The sequence below is a fragment of the Rhinatrema bivittatum genome, chromosome 9, assembly GCF_901001135.1.
Source record: "Rhinatrema bivittatum chromosome 9, aRhiBiv1.1, whole genome shotgun sequence".
Taxonomy (NCBI): Eukaryota; Metazoa; Chordata; class Amphibia; order Gymnophiona; family Rhinatrematidae; genus Rhinatrema; species Rhinatrema bivittatum.
The window spans coordinates 22782721-22801053 of NC_042623.1; the positions used below are offsets into that span (position 1 = coordinate 22782721).

Sequence of the window (18333 nt, forward strand, 5' to 3'; positions counted from 1 at the left end):
CCAATAAGGGCTGAATAACACAGTCTGGGTAAAACAAATAAGCATGGGTGTAGCTTGCTTATTGCAGCGGTTACTTCCCCTACTACCCATAACTAATCAAGCTTGATATTTCACTTGGTTGCAGCTCCATCACTGCTCTCTACATTAATGGTGGGGGTGGAAGGGAAATAGAACCAAAGAGCTAAGAGAAACAGATAAGTATGAGAAAAAAATGTGAAGCTTGCTGGGCAGACTGGATGGGCCGTTTGGTCTTCTTCTGCCGTCATTTCTATGTTTCTATGTTTCTATGGAAATGAACAGTAGGTAAACAGACAACTTTGGAATCTTAAGTGGAAGCTCAGAGGAGCAGCTAACAACAAGTTCAGGTTATTAAGAGAGGAAACACTAGTGCTCCCTGCCAACCCCTAAGAACATTTCTGCTGTTGTAGGACTGCGTCAGTAGTCAACAGTGGGAGGCATCTGTCAGCTCTCCCAGTGAAAATAATGAGGTCCATATTCAGCACTGTTTGTCCCGCTAAGTCAGAGATTAGCTGAACCAATGGTGCATTTTGAATATCCAGCCACATTCAACAACCAGTATTTATCTGGCTAACTTTTTATCTAGATAAAAAGTTAGCCAGATAAGTTGGAGGTGGTGCAAGGGCATTCCAGGGCGGAGTCAGCTTCCAGCTAACTTGGGCCTAGATTTACTAAACCATGCATGATAAGGCGATATCGAGAGTTAAACAGCAAGTAACACAAGTAAAATGCTGTTTATCACGCAGTATCACTATATTTAACACTATCACATGATATTCACAAAGATTTCCTCCCCATATGGAAATTAGCTGTTTTGCATGTGTCACAGGTGTGAGCCCTTGGGCTGTGACATGGTAGGCGAACCTATGAGGCCCACGCCGACAGCTGGTGGACACACTCTTACTAGCACTGGAGCTGTGACTTCACCTTTACCAGTCCCATTCCCCCGCAGGTTAAGCCCTTGGGTTCCAGGGGCTGGCAGGGCTTAGGCGAAAGTCCCGTTTGGAGTGGCAGATGAAGTCAAGATTCGGACAGCAGTTAGGGCTGGCAGTGAACAGATAGTATCTAGGTCCAAGCTGGGGTCAGGGCAGGTGGCAATCCAGAAGAGTAGTCTGTATCCAAGAAAAGGTCAAAACCAGGAGTCAGGCTGAGATAGACAAGACATTGAGGACAAGGCCAGGTAAGGCATAGCAAGGTAAAGCAGGAAACTGGAGGCAAGACAGAGAGGACAACAGGAAGCAAGGAGATTGCGAACAGGGCAGGCACAAAGAGCTAGAGGACAAGGCAAACAGAAACAACAAGCACTGCAAGGTTGCAGGAAGACCTGTTGTTGAGACAAGATTTGGAGGGCGCCTGGGATTTAAATACCCCAGACACGTGATGTCATATCTGGGCGCCAACGGCCTGTTTCCCTCCATGGAATCCTCAAGACTTGGCGTGCCATGCGCGTACCTAGAACGGTGCCAAGGTGGTGTGCCGGTGGTGTTCAGGGTGATTGTGGCCAATCACGGGACATTCCGCGATTGGGCAGAACAATACAGCATGCATTTGCATGCATAAAATTGCCTAATACATGCAAAGCAGCTTATGCACAGGCAATTCTATGTTAATAAAATAATGCACCTGACTTAGAAAAAAGTCAGCCTCATTATTTTATCACGTTTAAGGGAAGTGTAGTTATTTTCCTAGGGGAGCATCAGAACGCTAACACAGGTCTCCTGTCCATTTTCAGCTTCTTCTTTTTTTCTCCCATCTTCTTGAGGTCCTCTCCTACATCCTTCTTCATCTCAATCCCTGCCGCTCTTTCCACTCATAGCTTGATTTCACTCCTCCTCTTTCACTTCCAGTTCCCTTTGTCCCAACCCTACACCTCTTCAACTCTGCTGTATTGCTCCCTCTCAGCCAGGGCCGGTACAAGGGGATTAGGTTCCCTAGGAACCTCGTCGCGATGCCCCCACTCGGTCGCACTGCCACTCCCATTAGGGGGTGCAAGCCATGTGGGGCCGCGAGCGGCGGCACCACGGTGGCAAAGAGGAATGGAGATTGCCGAATCTCCACTCCTCTTTGGCGCCGCTGCACGAGGCCCCACATGGCTCACACTTCCTAATTGTCAGCGCCCCAGGCCTAGTTCGTCTCGTGCTTCCGCCGGCTCTGCTCTCAGCTCTCCATCTCCTTCTCATCAGATTGCTCCCTTTCCCATTTGCAGCCTTCTGGCTTCCTTGTCCTTCTCCTCAACAGCTTCCTCCTTTCTTGCTCTCTCAACCTCCCCAATGATACTCTCTCTCCCTTCCCAGACTCTGCATCTTCCATCCTCTCTTCCCTTCTCACTCACCTTCCATCCTCCTCCTCTCCCTTCCCCACCTTTAAGCCCCCTCTCCCATGGTCCAATTGGCAGGTGCTTCTACCTTGCTCTTGCCACTGGCTCCCCTATCTCCCCCCCCCCTCCCCCAAGCAAGAGATGAGGACCCAAAGTGGTTAGAAAAATAAACTGTCCAGACAACAAAGGTAGAAAAAAGCATTTTATTGTTAGTTTCATTACTGGAATATGTCTGTTTTGGGAACTTGCAGCTGATATCTTTGCATTTTGCACAGTACAGGGAAGAAATAGTTTCTCTTTCTATTTTTCCGATGTTTCGTACTGCAAGCAGAGTCTGGTTCTCTGGGGTTTCCATTTCAGGGCTGATCTGCGCGTTTCTCTTCCTGGTTGGTGGTCCTTCATCGTGTAGCTGTCTGTGTTCTGTGTATGTGACCCAGCTGAGAGGTTCTGCTGGCCTGCAGCTTCTCTACATAGATCTTTCACAGACCTGCTGCTTCTGCTTTCCTAACAGCAGGCCTGTTGTGTCCTAGGCTTGCTGCTGCTTGAGTCCTGGGAATTACAGCAAACCTGCCATACCATATCTAGGGTCTGAGTGACATCTTGTAGAGTTTTGGGCTACGTCACAGAGTGTCTGGTAGTGATGGAAGTTTATGTGGCTGACAGCAAAACTGGAATATTTTTTTATGTGTTGATCTCCGTAGGAACCTCCTAGTTCTACTGTGTACGCATTGTTGGGGGGGGGATTTGTGAATGCAGATTGTGTTTACTGAACTCAAGGTGCAGGGTTTATATTAGGGTTCTGTTCCGTCCTGGATAGAGCCCAGACTTCACTGGTGGGGTCCACCCTATTTATCACTAGTGGGGGGGAGAATTCGATGGGTTAGGAGAGATCCCTGAAGAAGCTGTTAACAGTGGCAGGAGTGAAGCCATTATTTTTCATGAGGGGGGTGGAGGCTGGGAGGCGCCAATGTCCGTTGTCACAGAGGGTGCCGATTGACCTTGAGTCGACCCTCTCAGTGAACAAATACTTTCTTCTATCCTTCCGTGCCTCCCTTCCTTCTGGCACTGCTAGAAATGTGAATGTTTATTTTGTAGCTGCCTTTCCCCTCCTTTCTTCCAGGGAGTAGATCTTCTCTTTGTGCATGGCCTGCCTTTGAACTGTCTCCACTTTATCAATATCCTTGGGTAGATGTGGCCTCCAGATGGGGCCCTCACCAGAGGGCTGTACTTCCAGTCCCTAGAAAAGACTGCGGAAAAACAAATTCCCTTTCTTTATAGATTTTTATATGCACATGTATAATTTATTGTATGTGTTATGTTTTTCTATTGTTGTACCACGCTTTGAGCGCACAGTTGGAAACAGCGTGTAATTAAATAAATTATTAATATTATTTAGAGCACAGGAAGAAGCTCCGCTTTTATCTTTTTTTTTTTTTTTATTCAAACATCATACAAGTTCTTTGCTGCCTTCCAGAAAGCAGTGCATGAAAGCTGACCAGTTACGATTTCTGCATGGCAGGAGTAAGGAACAGAGAATTCAGTATTGGAACATGTCGTGTGTGTGTGGGGGGAAACATCGTCCTTGGGAGCAGATCCTTCGCGCACTGCAGGACCTGGACTGTTTAATACTCGAGTTCCTCTCTGAGCTTCGCAGAGCCTGAACGCGGGTCCCCTTCTGTCCCTTTTCCCCTCTCCCCCAGCCCAGAGAAATGGAGGGGAGAGGGAGAAATCTGACCCTTTCTAATTACACTGCTCCCCTGGCTCATTCTCTTAGCTGACCCATTCAGATTCAGGGTTTGCTCAAAGGACAATTGAAACTCATTTTCTTGATAGTGACAGTAAGTAGAGCACCTCGGGGAGCCTCCTGCAAGCTTCTCTGTATTGAGCTGGCCACTCGGCCGCCTGTCAGAATGTTGCTGGCCTGGCGAAGCTGATGACGATGCACCGTCCCTTCCCGTTATCAAAGGGGATCGGAAAACAGACCTGCTGAGCAGATCACTCATGAGTTACGCTCCGAAGGATGTCAAACACCGGCGCTTATAAGATTGCCATGTATTAAACTAACATTGTGGCGGCTGCGAGTCCTGAGGGTTGGGGGTGGTGCCAGTGCAAAATTTTCATCTTCTGTAAACTGGAACCCAGAGAGCCAACCACATTGGAAAAAGTGTCCAAAACTGCTTGAGGAATTTCACATCTGTTACATTCAAAATGGAGGTTTCAGTTAAGATATCGTACAGTCGAGATTTAGACGACGAATACAGGTTTCTGCTCAGACCTTAACATAGCCTGTCCAAGGCGCTGCCATGAGTAGGAGGCCAGGGTGGAAAATCAGAGCTCTGCTTGATTAATTAACTCGGCTTCAGCCTTTCCTCTTACACTTCAGCCGCTCCTCAGTGACTGCGTGGGGGCCAGGTCATCACTTGGGTGCTGCCTCAGAAGCTTCCAGGGATCAGGAGGTGCCACAGCTGCTGACGTTTGTGTGCAGTCTGCTTAATTGTTCACCCCCAACCTGAAATGCCTTCTCCATCTCCACCTCCTGTCTCCATAAGCGACCTCCACCTACAGGTCTAGTTTTCAGGAAACCCGGATATGCAAATTCAGGCCAAGCATGGGCAAACGAATCTGAAACACATTCATTGTGTTTATCCTGAGAACCAGAACCTGCCGGTGGTGCATGACGACCGGACTTCAGGCTACCGCCTTTTCTGGAGTTGTTTTTTTAAAAATGTTACTGGTCCAGTTTTAGAAAACAGCCAAGGGATCTCCCATTTCCCCCCACCTGCCCCCCTTCAGCTCTTTACCGGCAGCCGGCCCAGTTTTCAGCAGATCCACAGTGAATATGCAGGAGATAAATTTGCATGTCCAGGATCTCCTGTGTATGCAGTTCTAGCTTATGTGTGCCCTTTGTGGATATCCAGAAAACCCAAAGGCTGCTGGATTGTGAGGGGCAGGCTTGGGAAACCATTCCTTACCTTACAGACTACAAAGTACTGTTAGCAATGAGTGTAAGAAGCAGTGCAAGCCACTCTTTGCCTGAACGCATGATTTGTGTTGGGATTTTGGTTTGGTTTGTTTTGCATAGTCTGTTTCTAGTTAATTCCACAGCAGCGCTCATACGTTGGGTTTGGGCGTCTCTTTTTTTTTTTTGCGCGCACACGCACTTATTACCTTTGTTCTGATTTGCCTGGCAGGGCGGCCTTTGCCAAAGAGTCAGAAGTGCTGATTGGAAACCTCGGAGACAAACTGATCCCCCAGAATGAAATCCTGCGTGACGTCAGTGACCTAAAGGCCTTGGCAAACCTGCACGAAAGCCTGGAGTGGCTGGCTGGGCGCCTGAAGGTGGCCTTCTCCAACCTTCCCACCGCACAGAGTAAGTAGCCTGTCCTTTGCTGGCCTTTGTGATCTGTGCTGACCTAAGGCAGCCAGCAGATCAACATAGCTGACCAAGAAGGGGACTGTTTGGGAATGAAAAATACCTTTCAGCCAAGAGTCGTTACCCTCTTCATTGTTATTTTATCGATGTTTTGGTTTATCTGTTCACAGCTGGGGTGTTACTCCTCACCGGCTTTATTAGAGAGCAGGCCATGTAGATTTTGTTCTCCCATTACATGCCTTTTCCCTATACTCTTGAAATCCCCAGTATTGACTTGGCTCGTTCAGCATTGCTTCAACCAGGGAAAAAAAACACTGCATCATCATCCATGCGCTAGTATCTCTTCCACAGAAGGATCACAGCCATGAAAAGGCTTAAACCTAACTTGGCAGACAACAGCCTCTTGTAGATTTCTGAGCAGTCCAATATTTTGCTTCACTGGGGGATCTTGGGCCCTTTTTTCTTTTCACCCTGTCCTGCAACCCTCTATGAAGAAGCTGAAAACTCGCCCGCTCCCTAGTTTAGTGCACAAGGCGATGGGCCCATCGCTCACGGATGATCGGCGGCGAGCACTGTGTCTGCAGTGCTTCCGGCCCCCCCGACAACCTGCAGAGAGCGACTCGAGGTCCTTCCCAAATCCAGGCCTGCCGGGTGCCAGCCACTGGGCATTTGGGACGTGGGAAAATGGGGAGCAAGATCTGGGTAGATACAAAATGAAAAACATTACAAAAGACATACATTTTTACTCCCATGGGCATACAGTAGACTAGAATAGCAGGTGAGGTGTGGTGCAAGTAAAAGTCCTTATACAGTTTGGGAGGTTTTCAATACTTTATTCCAAAAGCGACGCCTCTTGTGTAAACATAGCCAATTGATAATCTCTACCAATGTCCCCCGACACGGACCCCATGTTTCGCCCAAAGGCTGCATCAGAAGGGACAAGAACATAGATCCTGATTACTCTTCACTTGAAAATCATCAGTATAGAGGGAGTGCACTCTACCAGCGTCGGGGGATATTGGTGCATGATAGAGGTGATGATAATGGCAGGATGGAATGAAAAAGGGACATGATCTGTCTCAGCGCTGTGAGTTGGGAGAGAATATAAAAATGGTGGGGGAAACACCGGGTACTCGTGAATCAAGGCTTATATTGCCAGATCCCAGCCCCAATTCTGTTCCAGAAGCTCCAAAGTACAGGAGGAAACTGCTAGGCCGATATTCAAAAAAATGCTGAGTCCCTAGGTTAGGTCCGTGAGAAAAGCACCTATTTTCAGCCAAACTTGTGAACCTAAGATTTCATCTTAAAATTCACATAAATTTAGTATCCTAAATGCAGGCCTGCTATTCATTTGCCTAGATTTAGGCTCCTAAATTAGGTGCCTAGTTCTGAAAATCAGTGCTAAGCCCCTAACTTTGTTTCCCTGTCCTAAGTCCACCCCCGTAACCACCCAGTTTTTAGGCTCCTAAATTTAGGAATCTAGTGACACTGGGAGCCTAATTGAGGCACTCAGCTTTAGTACATTTTCAGAAGAGCCAATTTAGGAGCCCCGTATCAGCCACTAAGCTCGATAGTTAGTGTGATGCAGAAGGCTATTTGAATGAATGGAAACATAGACCACTGAGGATTAACTATCAACCTACTCAGATCTAGACCCTTGTGGGATCCAGGTCTGACTGGGCCCCTGATCTCAGTGTAACTAGCACACTGGGATGTGACAGCAGCAGCAGGATTGTGCAGTCTCTAATAACAGAGAATGCTGAAAATTATTTATTTAAAATATTTCTAACCCGCTCAGATCAAAGCATATTGTGCTGAGTGGCTTCCAACCAAACACTCACAAATTCATACATACAGACATTTACTTTTCATTGCTTTATTGCATCAGTGTTTTACTACACTTGACTGTTCATGTCGCACCTGTAAGCCTTGCTCTCATGTCTCTAGTGTTAGTTTTTATGTTTTCTATTTAGACATTCCCATTTGGGTAGCAGATTGTTTTCCAATGTTATTCCAAGTTTGTGGAATAGTTTACCTCTGGAAGGGAGAGAAGAGGTAAATTTAATGAAATTTCAGAAGAAATTAAAAACTTGGTTTGTGTCTGTGGTATTGCTCCTCTGGCCATCTTGATTTTTCAGGTAGAAATGACTTGTCTAGGTAAGGCGGATGAAGACAGAAAATTGATTGATGAGCTGCATTTTATTTGTCTGTTTATGTATTATTGTCTTTTGAGTTTTAATGGATATTATTTTATGATGTTATTGTTGTAAATTTATGTTAATTTTATCTTTTGAACATCACTGTGGGCAATGGTTTTTATCTGTAAAGTGATTAAAAAAAGGCCAATAAATAATAAAACTCAGTTTTAGAATGAGCTAACAAAGTGAAGAAAAGCTACCATTGCCTAAAGTCTCCTTCTGGAAACAGCTAAGACTGGAGGAATCTCTACGTGGTGCTCCGAGAGCTAGAGCAGGTCTCAGGAACCAGAGGCCGAGTTACAAGGCTACAACCACAGTCACTCCTACCTACCAAAAAAGAAAATTAATCATACCACAAAGAGGCAGGGAATTACAACTTTCCTTTCTAGGTCTTACAGCCCATTTTGGGTATGTAGCAATAACAGGAATAAACTGATTATGTTCCCAGTGGTGGTAACAGCATTCTGGCCCTGGTGATGGAGACATTTATTTATTTAATTACTTTTGAACTTTTAGAACCTGCCATATGCAAATCCATGGTGGCTAACAGATCATCACAAACATAGCAGAACAGTTAAAACAATTTTGAAAAATTAAACAGTAAAAAAACAAAAAATACCATTGTCGTCAAGACAACTGCGAACTAAAATAAAGTAAGTTGAAATCACTAGAGCTTGAGCTCATTTAGTACATTACTATATAATTTGGCCAATAATCATAAACAATTAATCAATTAAGCTGGATTTACCATGTTAATATATTACAAGTTAATAGCTATGATCACTGGATCATCTTGAAGGCTTCGGAGAAAAGATGAGCCTTAAGCTGTTTTGTAAATTTCTTAACACAATTTTCTTTCCGTAAAATTTCTGGAAGTTTATTTCATAATATAGGAGCCATAGTTGAGAACATTCTGTAACAGGGTTGACAAAATTTTGTAAATCTAGGAATGGGAATATCCAGGAGACATCTGTCAGTTGAGCGTAAGGCTCTAGATGGTCGATAAATCTTCAAGCACGATCTAACTGAAAGGGGAGCATCATTGTTCAAAGCTTTGAAAACCATCATCAGGATTTTAAACTGCATGCAATTGGAAGCCAATGTAATTCGTAAAGAGCCGATACAGTCATAGCATGAGATTCCAGTTAGGATTCTGGCTGCTGAGTTCTGGATCACCTGAAGGGCCTGGATAGAGTAATGCGGTAGGCCTAGGTAGACAGAGTTACCTGGAATAACAAGGTAACATTTCTTGTAGAACATAGTGAGGTGTGACAGTGATTTTATATAGAAGATTATCCCTTGCATCATATGTGTCAGAGTTTGGGGCCTCAAAACCAGAAGGCCTGTGGAGCTGTAAGAAAACAAGTTGACCTCTTCTCATTATGGTGTTACAAACTGCCGACTCCACGTGTGCCCAGCATGGGAGCTGTCTGACCACACAACAGAACAGATAGAGCTGGCAGCTGCATGTGCTTGATTAATTTTTGAGAGTCTAAATAAAGCCTGCGCAGTCCTATCAGAAGCGCATAAGGTAGATTCCAGGAACCTTGATGGGGGAGAGTGGGAATGGGTGGCGATAGAAACAACCTCTGTGCAATACAACTGACTGTATGTGGCAGACTTTTTGGTTAGACTGTCAAAAAGCTTCTTACCATAGATAAAAATTCAATCACCTTTTCCCGGGGATGGGCGCAATTATCACTCATTTAAAACCAGTGCAGCTAATAGAGTGTTTTATCATGTCAGTCAGTCTTTGCATTGTTCATTATTTAGTGTTTGCTAAGCTGATGGCACTTCCTCGACTCTCTGCTTATCTCCCCTGCTTCAGAATTGGATTTTATATTATCCGAGCAGTCAGGTATGACAAGTCATTTTCTTTTCTCTTGTCTTTTAAGGGAAGACAAACTTAATTTTTTCCTTTTTTTTTTTTTTTTTGTAATAGCGTTTAAGGATTAAAGTTGCTTGGAAGTATCTGAATTAAGAAGTGTAGCCATGCAGTATGTTTTCCAATGATGATGGACTTTTCTTTCTATTTTTTTTTTCTTCTTTTAACGTAGTGTTCAGCCACCTTTTTGCCATTTCTATAGGTGACATACCTACACCAGAGAGGAATACCCAGCTGTGGATGGCCAGCATAGCCTAGGGGAGCAATGGCGCCATCGGCAGGTAGTGGTAGGGTGTAGAGGATGCAGGGGCTCAAGTGCTGGTACAGCTTATTATTAATCAGTCAAAGCCTCTCCTTACCCCTAGCAACCGAGACTACTGCATTTGTGACTCCTGAAGAGGTTCTCTAGTCTAGACTGTCACGCTAAACTGTACTCTGCTGCTACCTCTGCTTTAAAGGGAATATTTGAGTATTTAAATAATTTCAGTAGTATGTAACATTTTATTTATTTTACAAAATGTATATACTGCATGGACTAAAATTCTCAGCGGTATATAAAAGAAAAATGCATAATATTAAAATCAGTACATTAATGCCTAAAAACAAAATTAATAATCATGCTAAAGTTTAAAGCAAGCTACACAGCCTTCAAAGAAGAAGGACCAAGATTTCAAAATCAAACACTCCCCAAGTGAGAGTCAATTCTATTCAAAGGCTTGCTTTGAGAAGAAATGCCTGAACGTCTAGGTGCATTCAATATACCTCTGCACTCGTCAGGCAGAGAGGTGCATAACTGGGGACCTGCAACAATTGAAGCTCTCCACCTTGTCTTGCCCAAATGGATGAGGCATGCCAAGAGAATATCCAAGAGATTTCTGCAAGGCAATCTCAAGGCTCTCTGGGGTTTTTAGACTTTAAGTACGACACTTACATGGATCAGAATTTCTCCAATTAGTGCCATATGTATTAACGTTAAAGTTTTGAACTTGTTTCTGCAGACAATAGGCAACCAATGTAATATCATTTAAATAGGCTCCATTTTAGACCCTCATGGCTGCATTCTGTGCTGTCTGTAATGTATACATTGTTGATCCAAGTGGGCCTATAGATAAGGAGTTACAGTAGTCTAAGCCAGATAACACTAATGACTGTAAGATCCTGCAAAAGTCGTCCAGCAATAAATAAGGTCTTAGCCTTCTAAGATCACATAACTACTGATTATACCATAAATTTAAAGATAGGTTTGACTCCATTATTATTCAAAGATTCCTCACCTGGGAAGAGAATACAATTGTATAGTTGTGTTGCGACCGTCGCTGCCAACGTCTTCACTCTGCCCACCTTACCTCTTTTGCGACTCCCTCTTTGGTTGATGGAAGTTTGGCTGCCGCGGCATCATCTTGCCGACCTCCGGCGTCCCCAGACCAGCTAGACGCTGCCTTCCGCCAATGGAGAATAGAATCCAGGGAACTGTAGAGAGCATTTAGTTTGTTCACTAACAAAACACACCTAAGCAACACGACTTTGTTTTACTTTTAAGCAGTAACAGATAACATGTAGATTATATATATTGTTAACAACTGTTCTAATAAATCTAAGCATATCTATCTCACTTATCATCCTATAGTTATTATGAAACTTTGTACCCTAACATACAGGCACCTGTCTAGATGTTATACTAAACCCATTCAGCAACATTAATTTACGTGCCTCATTGTTAACCGTTGTGACAGCTCCTAGCTTAACGACGGTACAGAAAAGAATTTAAATAAATAAATAAATAGATAAATGTTCTCCTGAGGCCTAAGGGCGCATGCGCGGCGCAGCCCCAACTCAAGTACCAGCAGTGGCGCGAACCTCGGGCATCCCCCTGAGATGACGTCATCTTCACCGGATACTTAAGGTCTTCGTTTTTGCTAGCTAATCGAGTTAGCAAAAGGTTAAGGTTACCTAGCTTCCTCCAGGTATCGCTGCGGATGAGATTCACTCTCCGCATACCTTGCTACTCTGCCTCCTCGGACTTTATCAGGGGTACCCGCTCCTCTGGGGCCTCGTTCTCTCTCTCTTGCTTTTCAGGTCGCAGTCTGGAACCGGTACTCGCTCCTCGAGGGCCCACGTTCCTGGACCTGCTACGGAATACAACTTCTGCCAGGAAGTCACCGCTGCCTACAACACCAGTGAGTTACCATCTCTCTCTCAGATCTTTCCCTGGAACCAGGTTCTCGCTCCTCGAGGGCCCATGTTCCCGGACCTGCTACGGAATACAACTTCTGCCAGGAAGTCACCGCTGCCTACAACACCAGTGAGTTACCATCTCTCTCTCAGATCTTTCCCTGGAACCAGGTTCTCGCTCCTCGAGGGCCCATGTTCCCGGACCTGCTACGGAATACAACTTCTGCCAGGAAGTCACCGCTGCCTACAACACCAGTGAGTTACCATCTCTCTCTCAGATCTTTCCCTGGAACCAGGTTCTCGCTCCTCGAGGGCCTATTTCTTTCCAGCCTCTGGGCTGCTTCAAGAGACTATTGTGTGAGTGTTACCATCAAGGTTCAGTACATGAACTCTGCATACTCTGCCTGCTCACTATATTCAGTTTCTCTACAGCTCTGCCATCCTAGGATCGCTGTTCCAGTATCTGAGGGACTACAGCCCAGCCGGGCTCTTCCAGCTCACTACTGCCACCTCTGGTGGTTCATTATACAGTTTAATAAAGGATCTAGTGTGTGTCTGTCTCCCAACTCTGAGCCTGACCGGTGACCCCTCTCGGGATCTTCCCCCGGGGGTGTGGTCATCTGCTACCGGCCCAAGGATCCACCCACAATTATCACAAAGAATAACAAGTTGTTAAATCAAAATGGAGTAGGCGATTTATCTGTGGGCAACATTCTATTAATATCAATTCAGACTTAATGTTTAAGCATAGTCTGCTTTTAGTTAGCCATTGATTTTGGTTTTTCCTGCCGCTAGCTCTAACGTAATAGGCAATTTTCCAAAGTGGATGTCACAGGTAAGAGAAACTGAATATTTTCTGCGTACAGTCTGTAGGTCAAACTTACATTTGCAAGGAGGCTAGAGACTGGACGCAGATATACATTAAATAAAGTAGCTGATAAGGAGGAGCCCTGAGGGATACCTGTAACCAAAGAGTGCCAGTTACAAGAGGCTTGACCAATTGGAACCTGGAATTTCTGTTCAGCGAAAAAAACCATGTAAACCACGTCAGAAGAATAGAGGGAATTTCTAGGTTTTGGAGCCATTGCAGCAATATCTGCATGGATCTCTTGGAAGAAAGGGTGGTTTTTCTTGACATTGATGATATCCAAAGTCATGCCCACCTTCATTTCCATCATTTGAAGTAAACGTCTCCAAGTCATTAATGGTAGTTGACCCCTTTTGATAATGTCATTGTGGCCGAGGAATCTGACTTCATTAGCAGCACACAAGAATCTTGTAGAGTACAGCAGTGTTTCTTTGATTTGCAGACTATTTCCTTTCTCAGCAGGTTTCAAACTTGTTTATTGTAAGCAGTAGTGTTAACAGAATCAGGTTCTCTTCATCACAGGATTTCAGCAACTCCAATGCCAGCTCCACAGTGCAGGGAGCAGGGATAGTTCACAGTCTCTTAAATGCAAGTCCACTTACTTCAAAGGACTCACAGCAGGTCAGGGATTTCAGTTCCATGTAGATATAAGCAGAATCAGTTCATTGTACTTTCAAATAGGTCCAGTCTAAAGTCGGGATATGTGCAACCTCTCTACTCACAAACAACTCTATTTCTCTTCATCTTCAACTACCAAGGATTTCTGTATCCATGTTCTGCAGCATGACTCAGCAGCCCTCAAGTTGCGGGGAACCACTTCATTGTTCCCAGCATCCACTTTTCTAGGCCCTGGGATCAATCCAGTTCCTCAGGGGTGGAGTCTCTGCCTCTGCCATTCCATTCCATGTGTAAGGCCTCCTCTTTTGTATCAGCTTTGTTTCATCAGTGCTTTCCAGTGGCTCAGAGTGAAATACACAAGCCTTCCAACCAGTCAGGCCCTTGGTTCAGACCTGCCAGCAGGCAGTCCTAACAGACAATTATTTAGCTCTATTTTAATCTTTACTATATCGGTTCCTATGCTAAAACAATTAGTGGCTGTAATGCTCTCCCTTCTTGTGCCTCTGTGACATGACCAGCAGAGCATCCTTGGAACTTTGGGTTTTTAGAAAGTGAATTGGCTATCTTCCTCTCCTCTTTCCATTACTTTTCAATTTATTTATTTTTTTTGCCCAATAAGGCAAAAGGATAACATTTCTTGTGAGACCTATAACTAGTGGGTAGAATATTTATTTTTTTCCATTGTGTAATTTGTGAGGCTTTTCCTTAACAGTAAGTTGTGATTTAATCGGATGCATTCACCATCGGGGTGAATTATTTTGACTTCAAAGTGCAAACCATGGATGTAGAATATATGGAAGAGACTGCGGGTAAATCTTTTTTGCCGGCGCGGCTTTGCTTTGACTTGCAGCCCATCCTGCAGGCCTGATTTCACACCATATTGTTATGCAGACCCTTTATTAATAGATAACTTTATTTAAAAGTCTGAATAATTAAAGATCGTAAATGTCTGGGTGACCTCTAGCAGCACTAGTAAGCGTACTGGGTACAGGCACTTCATTAATGCAATAAATGTTGAATTTTTATTCCAAACATAAATCTGAGCTTAATGTGAAACATGTACCATTAGCTTAAAGTACTAAATTTTGAGTGCCTGCAATTTCAGATGAATTCGCTTTGGTCAGGCTCGGCATAGATAAAAGTAAGAGCTTTGCTTGTATGAGCTAAAAAGGTCTATACGCTTTCATAGCACTGGCACTTTTTCAGCTTCAGATATTTTATATATATATCCTTTTTATACGCCTTATATTGGTGTTAGCAACAGGAGCCCCGCCATTAATCCATGGAGCAGGAATAGCCTAGGAGCTGACAGTGCAAGCCTCTCCACTCTGCCCTGTGTGCCTCGGTCCTGTTACGGCAGTGTGCACTTTTTTTTCCTAATTCTTTTCATCCTCATCTACATTTCACAGAACAAGTCCCTAATGATTTAGATCCCCCGGCTGGCCAGTTATTGTTCTTTGTGTTTTGTTATTATACGAGTTGTAGGATATATTTGCCCAGTTTGTCTATGATTATTTGATCTGTAATTTTTTTTTTACGTCGTCCTGAGCTTTTTATACTGGAGATTTATAAATCCAAGCAATTAGGAAATAAGACTCCTTAGAAATTGAATCGCTCAGTACCTTCGCTGTACCAGCAGGAGGCACTCTTACAGTAAAATTTGTTCTCCTTTCATCACCATCACCCTCCGAATAGATGATTTAGAATTGTCCAGGTCATGCGTTCAGTGTTTATTTTGCCACTGACTCTGGCCCCATGCAATGGGTGCACACGTTAGTGCTGGGTTGTGCGCACATATTTTGTGCTAGTGCTAATCTAGGGGAAGTCTGGTGCGGGCCAAGGGGAGTGGGGATCCTTTATTCTGGATTTCTGTGCATAAAACGTTTTCTGCACAGAAAAAACACAGTTTGTGAGCATAACACATTTTCCGAGCAATAAGTGTGTTTCAATTTAGCGTGCTTTTTATTAACTCCCGATGCATTAGCGTGCCGTTAGCTTACTGCATTGGGAGTTAACTGATTTTTTTTTACCTTCTGAGTGAGCTGAAATTTGGCACCCATTTTTCACTCGTGGTTCAGTGCCTTGGGTTCTCTGTGTGTGGGATAAGTCACTCCGTCCCCTTTGATTTAAGAATGAGAACTTGTATGCTCATCTGCCCAGAATGGTAAAGGATCAGAGAGAGGGAAGGTAAGCAGCGACGTCCTGAGACGGTTAAGCATGTGCGGCTCGCAGCAGGGTTATATCCTTAGCTTGAGTAGTGTAGACCGTCAGGGTGGGGCCAGTAAAGGCCTGTGTTACTGCATTTCTTTTATTTCCTTTCCCTTCAGCGATCATTTCAAATTTGATTGCTTGGCAGTAGTGATCGTAATGCAATCAAATCTGAGACAATCGCTGGAGAGAAAATAGTAAACAGAAGTTCCTCGATAACACCGAACTTTAAAAAGGGAGACTATGATAAGAAGAGGAAACCAGTTAGAAGGCCATTAAAAGCAGCGGCTGTACGTGGTCTCAGCCTCCAGTTTTCAAAGGGAAATATCTCCTCGGTGTAGTGGCTGCTGACGCGGAGGCCAGCATTGTGCGTCTGTACTCAGGATTACTTTTCCCTCTGTGCATCACTTTGCACTATGGGCCATATTAAACTTCAGCTGCCATTAAAAGGCATTTAGATGCCCGGTTCCCCACAAAGTCCTTCTGCTGTTCCTCACAGTTTGCTTTGGGGTTTGTTTTTTTTTGTTGTTGTTTTTTTTTTTACCACTTTGAATATTTTTGTGACATCTGCACATCCGATCACTTCGCTCCTTGCTGCTTTTTGTCAGATCAATAACGAATAAGTTAAACAGCACCGGTCCCAGTATGGATCGCTGGGGCCCTGTGCTATTTCCATTTCTCCTTTGGGATTACAGACTACCCTAACATATAACTTTAAAAATGGGAGGTGCCGCTGGCTAATACGTGGGCCTGCGTATTGGCTGCTGGGCAGCTCCGAGCATTCGTCAGTTCAGGAGGCGTCTCTGAGCCGCCTGCGAGAGGAGAAGGGGGGGGGGGGGGGAGCCAGGAGCACGATTCACACGAGGAGGGGGCTGGGAGCAGAAACACAAGTGAGATGACGTGTAGGCCACGCGCAGCAGGCCCTGTGGTAGGGTGGGAAGGGGGGAAAAGAGAGAGAGACTTTCCTATCCCCCCCTCCCCAGGACTCTCTTTTTTTGCTGCAGTCCAAGCCTGATCAGCAGCCTAGGCCAACTTTCTGTCTTCGTCCTTGTAGCATCTACAAAGCCTTGCTGACCGGAGAGACTGACCTTTGGCAGCCTCTCTTCCCTCGGTATCCCACGTTACGGGGCTCTGCGTGTTTTACACAGCACAATCTGGGCCCTTGCGTAGTTCAGCTCTCTGGCTCCAAGTTCATGTTCTACTAATTGGTGACTTTTGCTACAGCATCTTTGTCCCCAATCACTACTGCATCCCCCTCCTCCCCACACCAGCAAACCACCTGATCATCAGTCCATTCAAATGGGCCTTTCCTGATTTCTAATGTGCAGGGTCAGGACTTGGACTTCATTTTCCACGCATGGACCCCAGTTGCCCTGCTGGAGCAGGTACCCAACAAATGCAGCCTCCGCATGCCATCGGCGAGCTGAGTAAGCGAAATATGCAAATGAACCTAACCTTCTTGTCTCCCCTGCAGCAGTTTCCATTTATCGCCATCTCTCTGCCCTTACTCGTTCTTCTTGGACTTACCGCTCGGACTCTACGAGACTCACTTATGTAATCTAATAACGTTTTGTTTCCTGTTCATATTAATTATAATCGGCTCCATGCTGCGAATCATGAATATTTTTCTCTTCTGCTTCCATACCCTCTGTGTACATAAAATATGTCCCATAATTTATCACAGTTTTATGCCCTATCTTCTCAGCTGGCTATTATTTGTTAGCAAGCTGCTGTGTCTACCAGCAGACATCCCCCTTCTTGGAAGAGATTCTCTGCAGCGTCTTTGCAGTATTTTACAGTTCTCTTCTGGGCCATCTGTAGTGCAGGTCCTACTACCCATTGTCCAATGTGCGTGTGCTCTAGATTCCATCCCAAAATGGTTTACATCAATAACTGCTTGTATAATGGATCACTTGACCCGTAAGGCTCACAACGTATTTAGTAGAGTCCCTGTTATCCTGCATCATCTCTTACATCAGTGAGATTTATATTTCTCCCAAATAAGAACATAAGAAAATGCCATACTGGGTCAGACCAAGGGTCCATCAAGCCCAGCATCCTGTTTCCAACAGTGGCCAATCCAGGCCATAAGAACCTGGCAAGTACCCAAAAACTAAGTCTATTCCATGTAACCATTGCTAATGGCAGTGGCTATTCTCTAAGTGAACTTAATAGCAGGTAATGGACTTCTCCTCCAAGAACTTATCCAATCCTTTTTTAAACACAGCTATACTAACTGCACGAACCACATTCTCTGGCAACAAATTCCAGAGTTTAATTGTGCGTTGAGTAAAAAAGAACTTTCTCCGATTAGTTTTAAATGTGCCCCATGCTAACTTCATGGAGTGCCCCCTAGTCTTTCTACTATCCGAAAGAGTAAATAACCGATTCACATCTACCCGTTCTAGACCTCTCATGATTTTAGGGGCCCAATATATCATGTGTGACAGTCCCTTGCCATATGTATTCAGAATGTCAGGATCTTATTCTATTGCAAAGATTAACAGAAAAGGTAAAGTCGGTTTCTCATTTTTCTCCAAGCATTTTGTCCCTGTTAGTTTCTATTATTTATTTATTTATTTATTTAGTCAGTCACAATGGTTTACAGTGAAATTAACAATAAAACAATAAATCAAATTAAAAATACAAACAAGTTAAAATAATAAAAGTTTGCAG

The 18333-nt window shown here is 44.4% G+C and overlaps 1 protein-coding gene across 1 annotated transcript in view; it reads left to right on the forward strand.

The window, feature by feature from the left end:
* The window catches only part of EXOC4 (exocyst complex component 4), a 779245-nt gene that overhangs the window by 650149 nt on the left and 110763 nt on the right, over positions 1-18333 (forward strand). The window contains exon 14 of the mRNA XM_029615101.1: positions 5527-5705. Within this exon, the coding sequence (XP_029470961.1) occupies positions 5527-5705 (179 nt within the window). The remainder of the gene's footprint in view (positions 1-5526; positions 5706-18333) is intronic.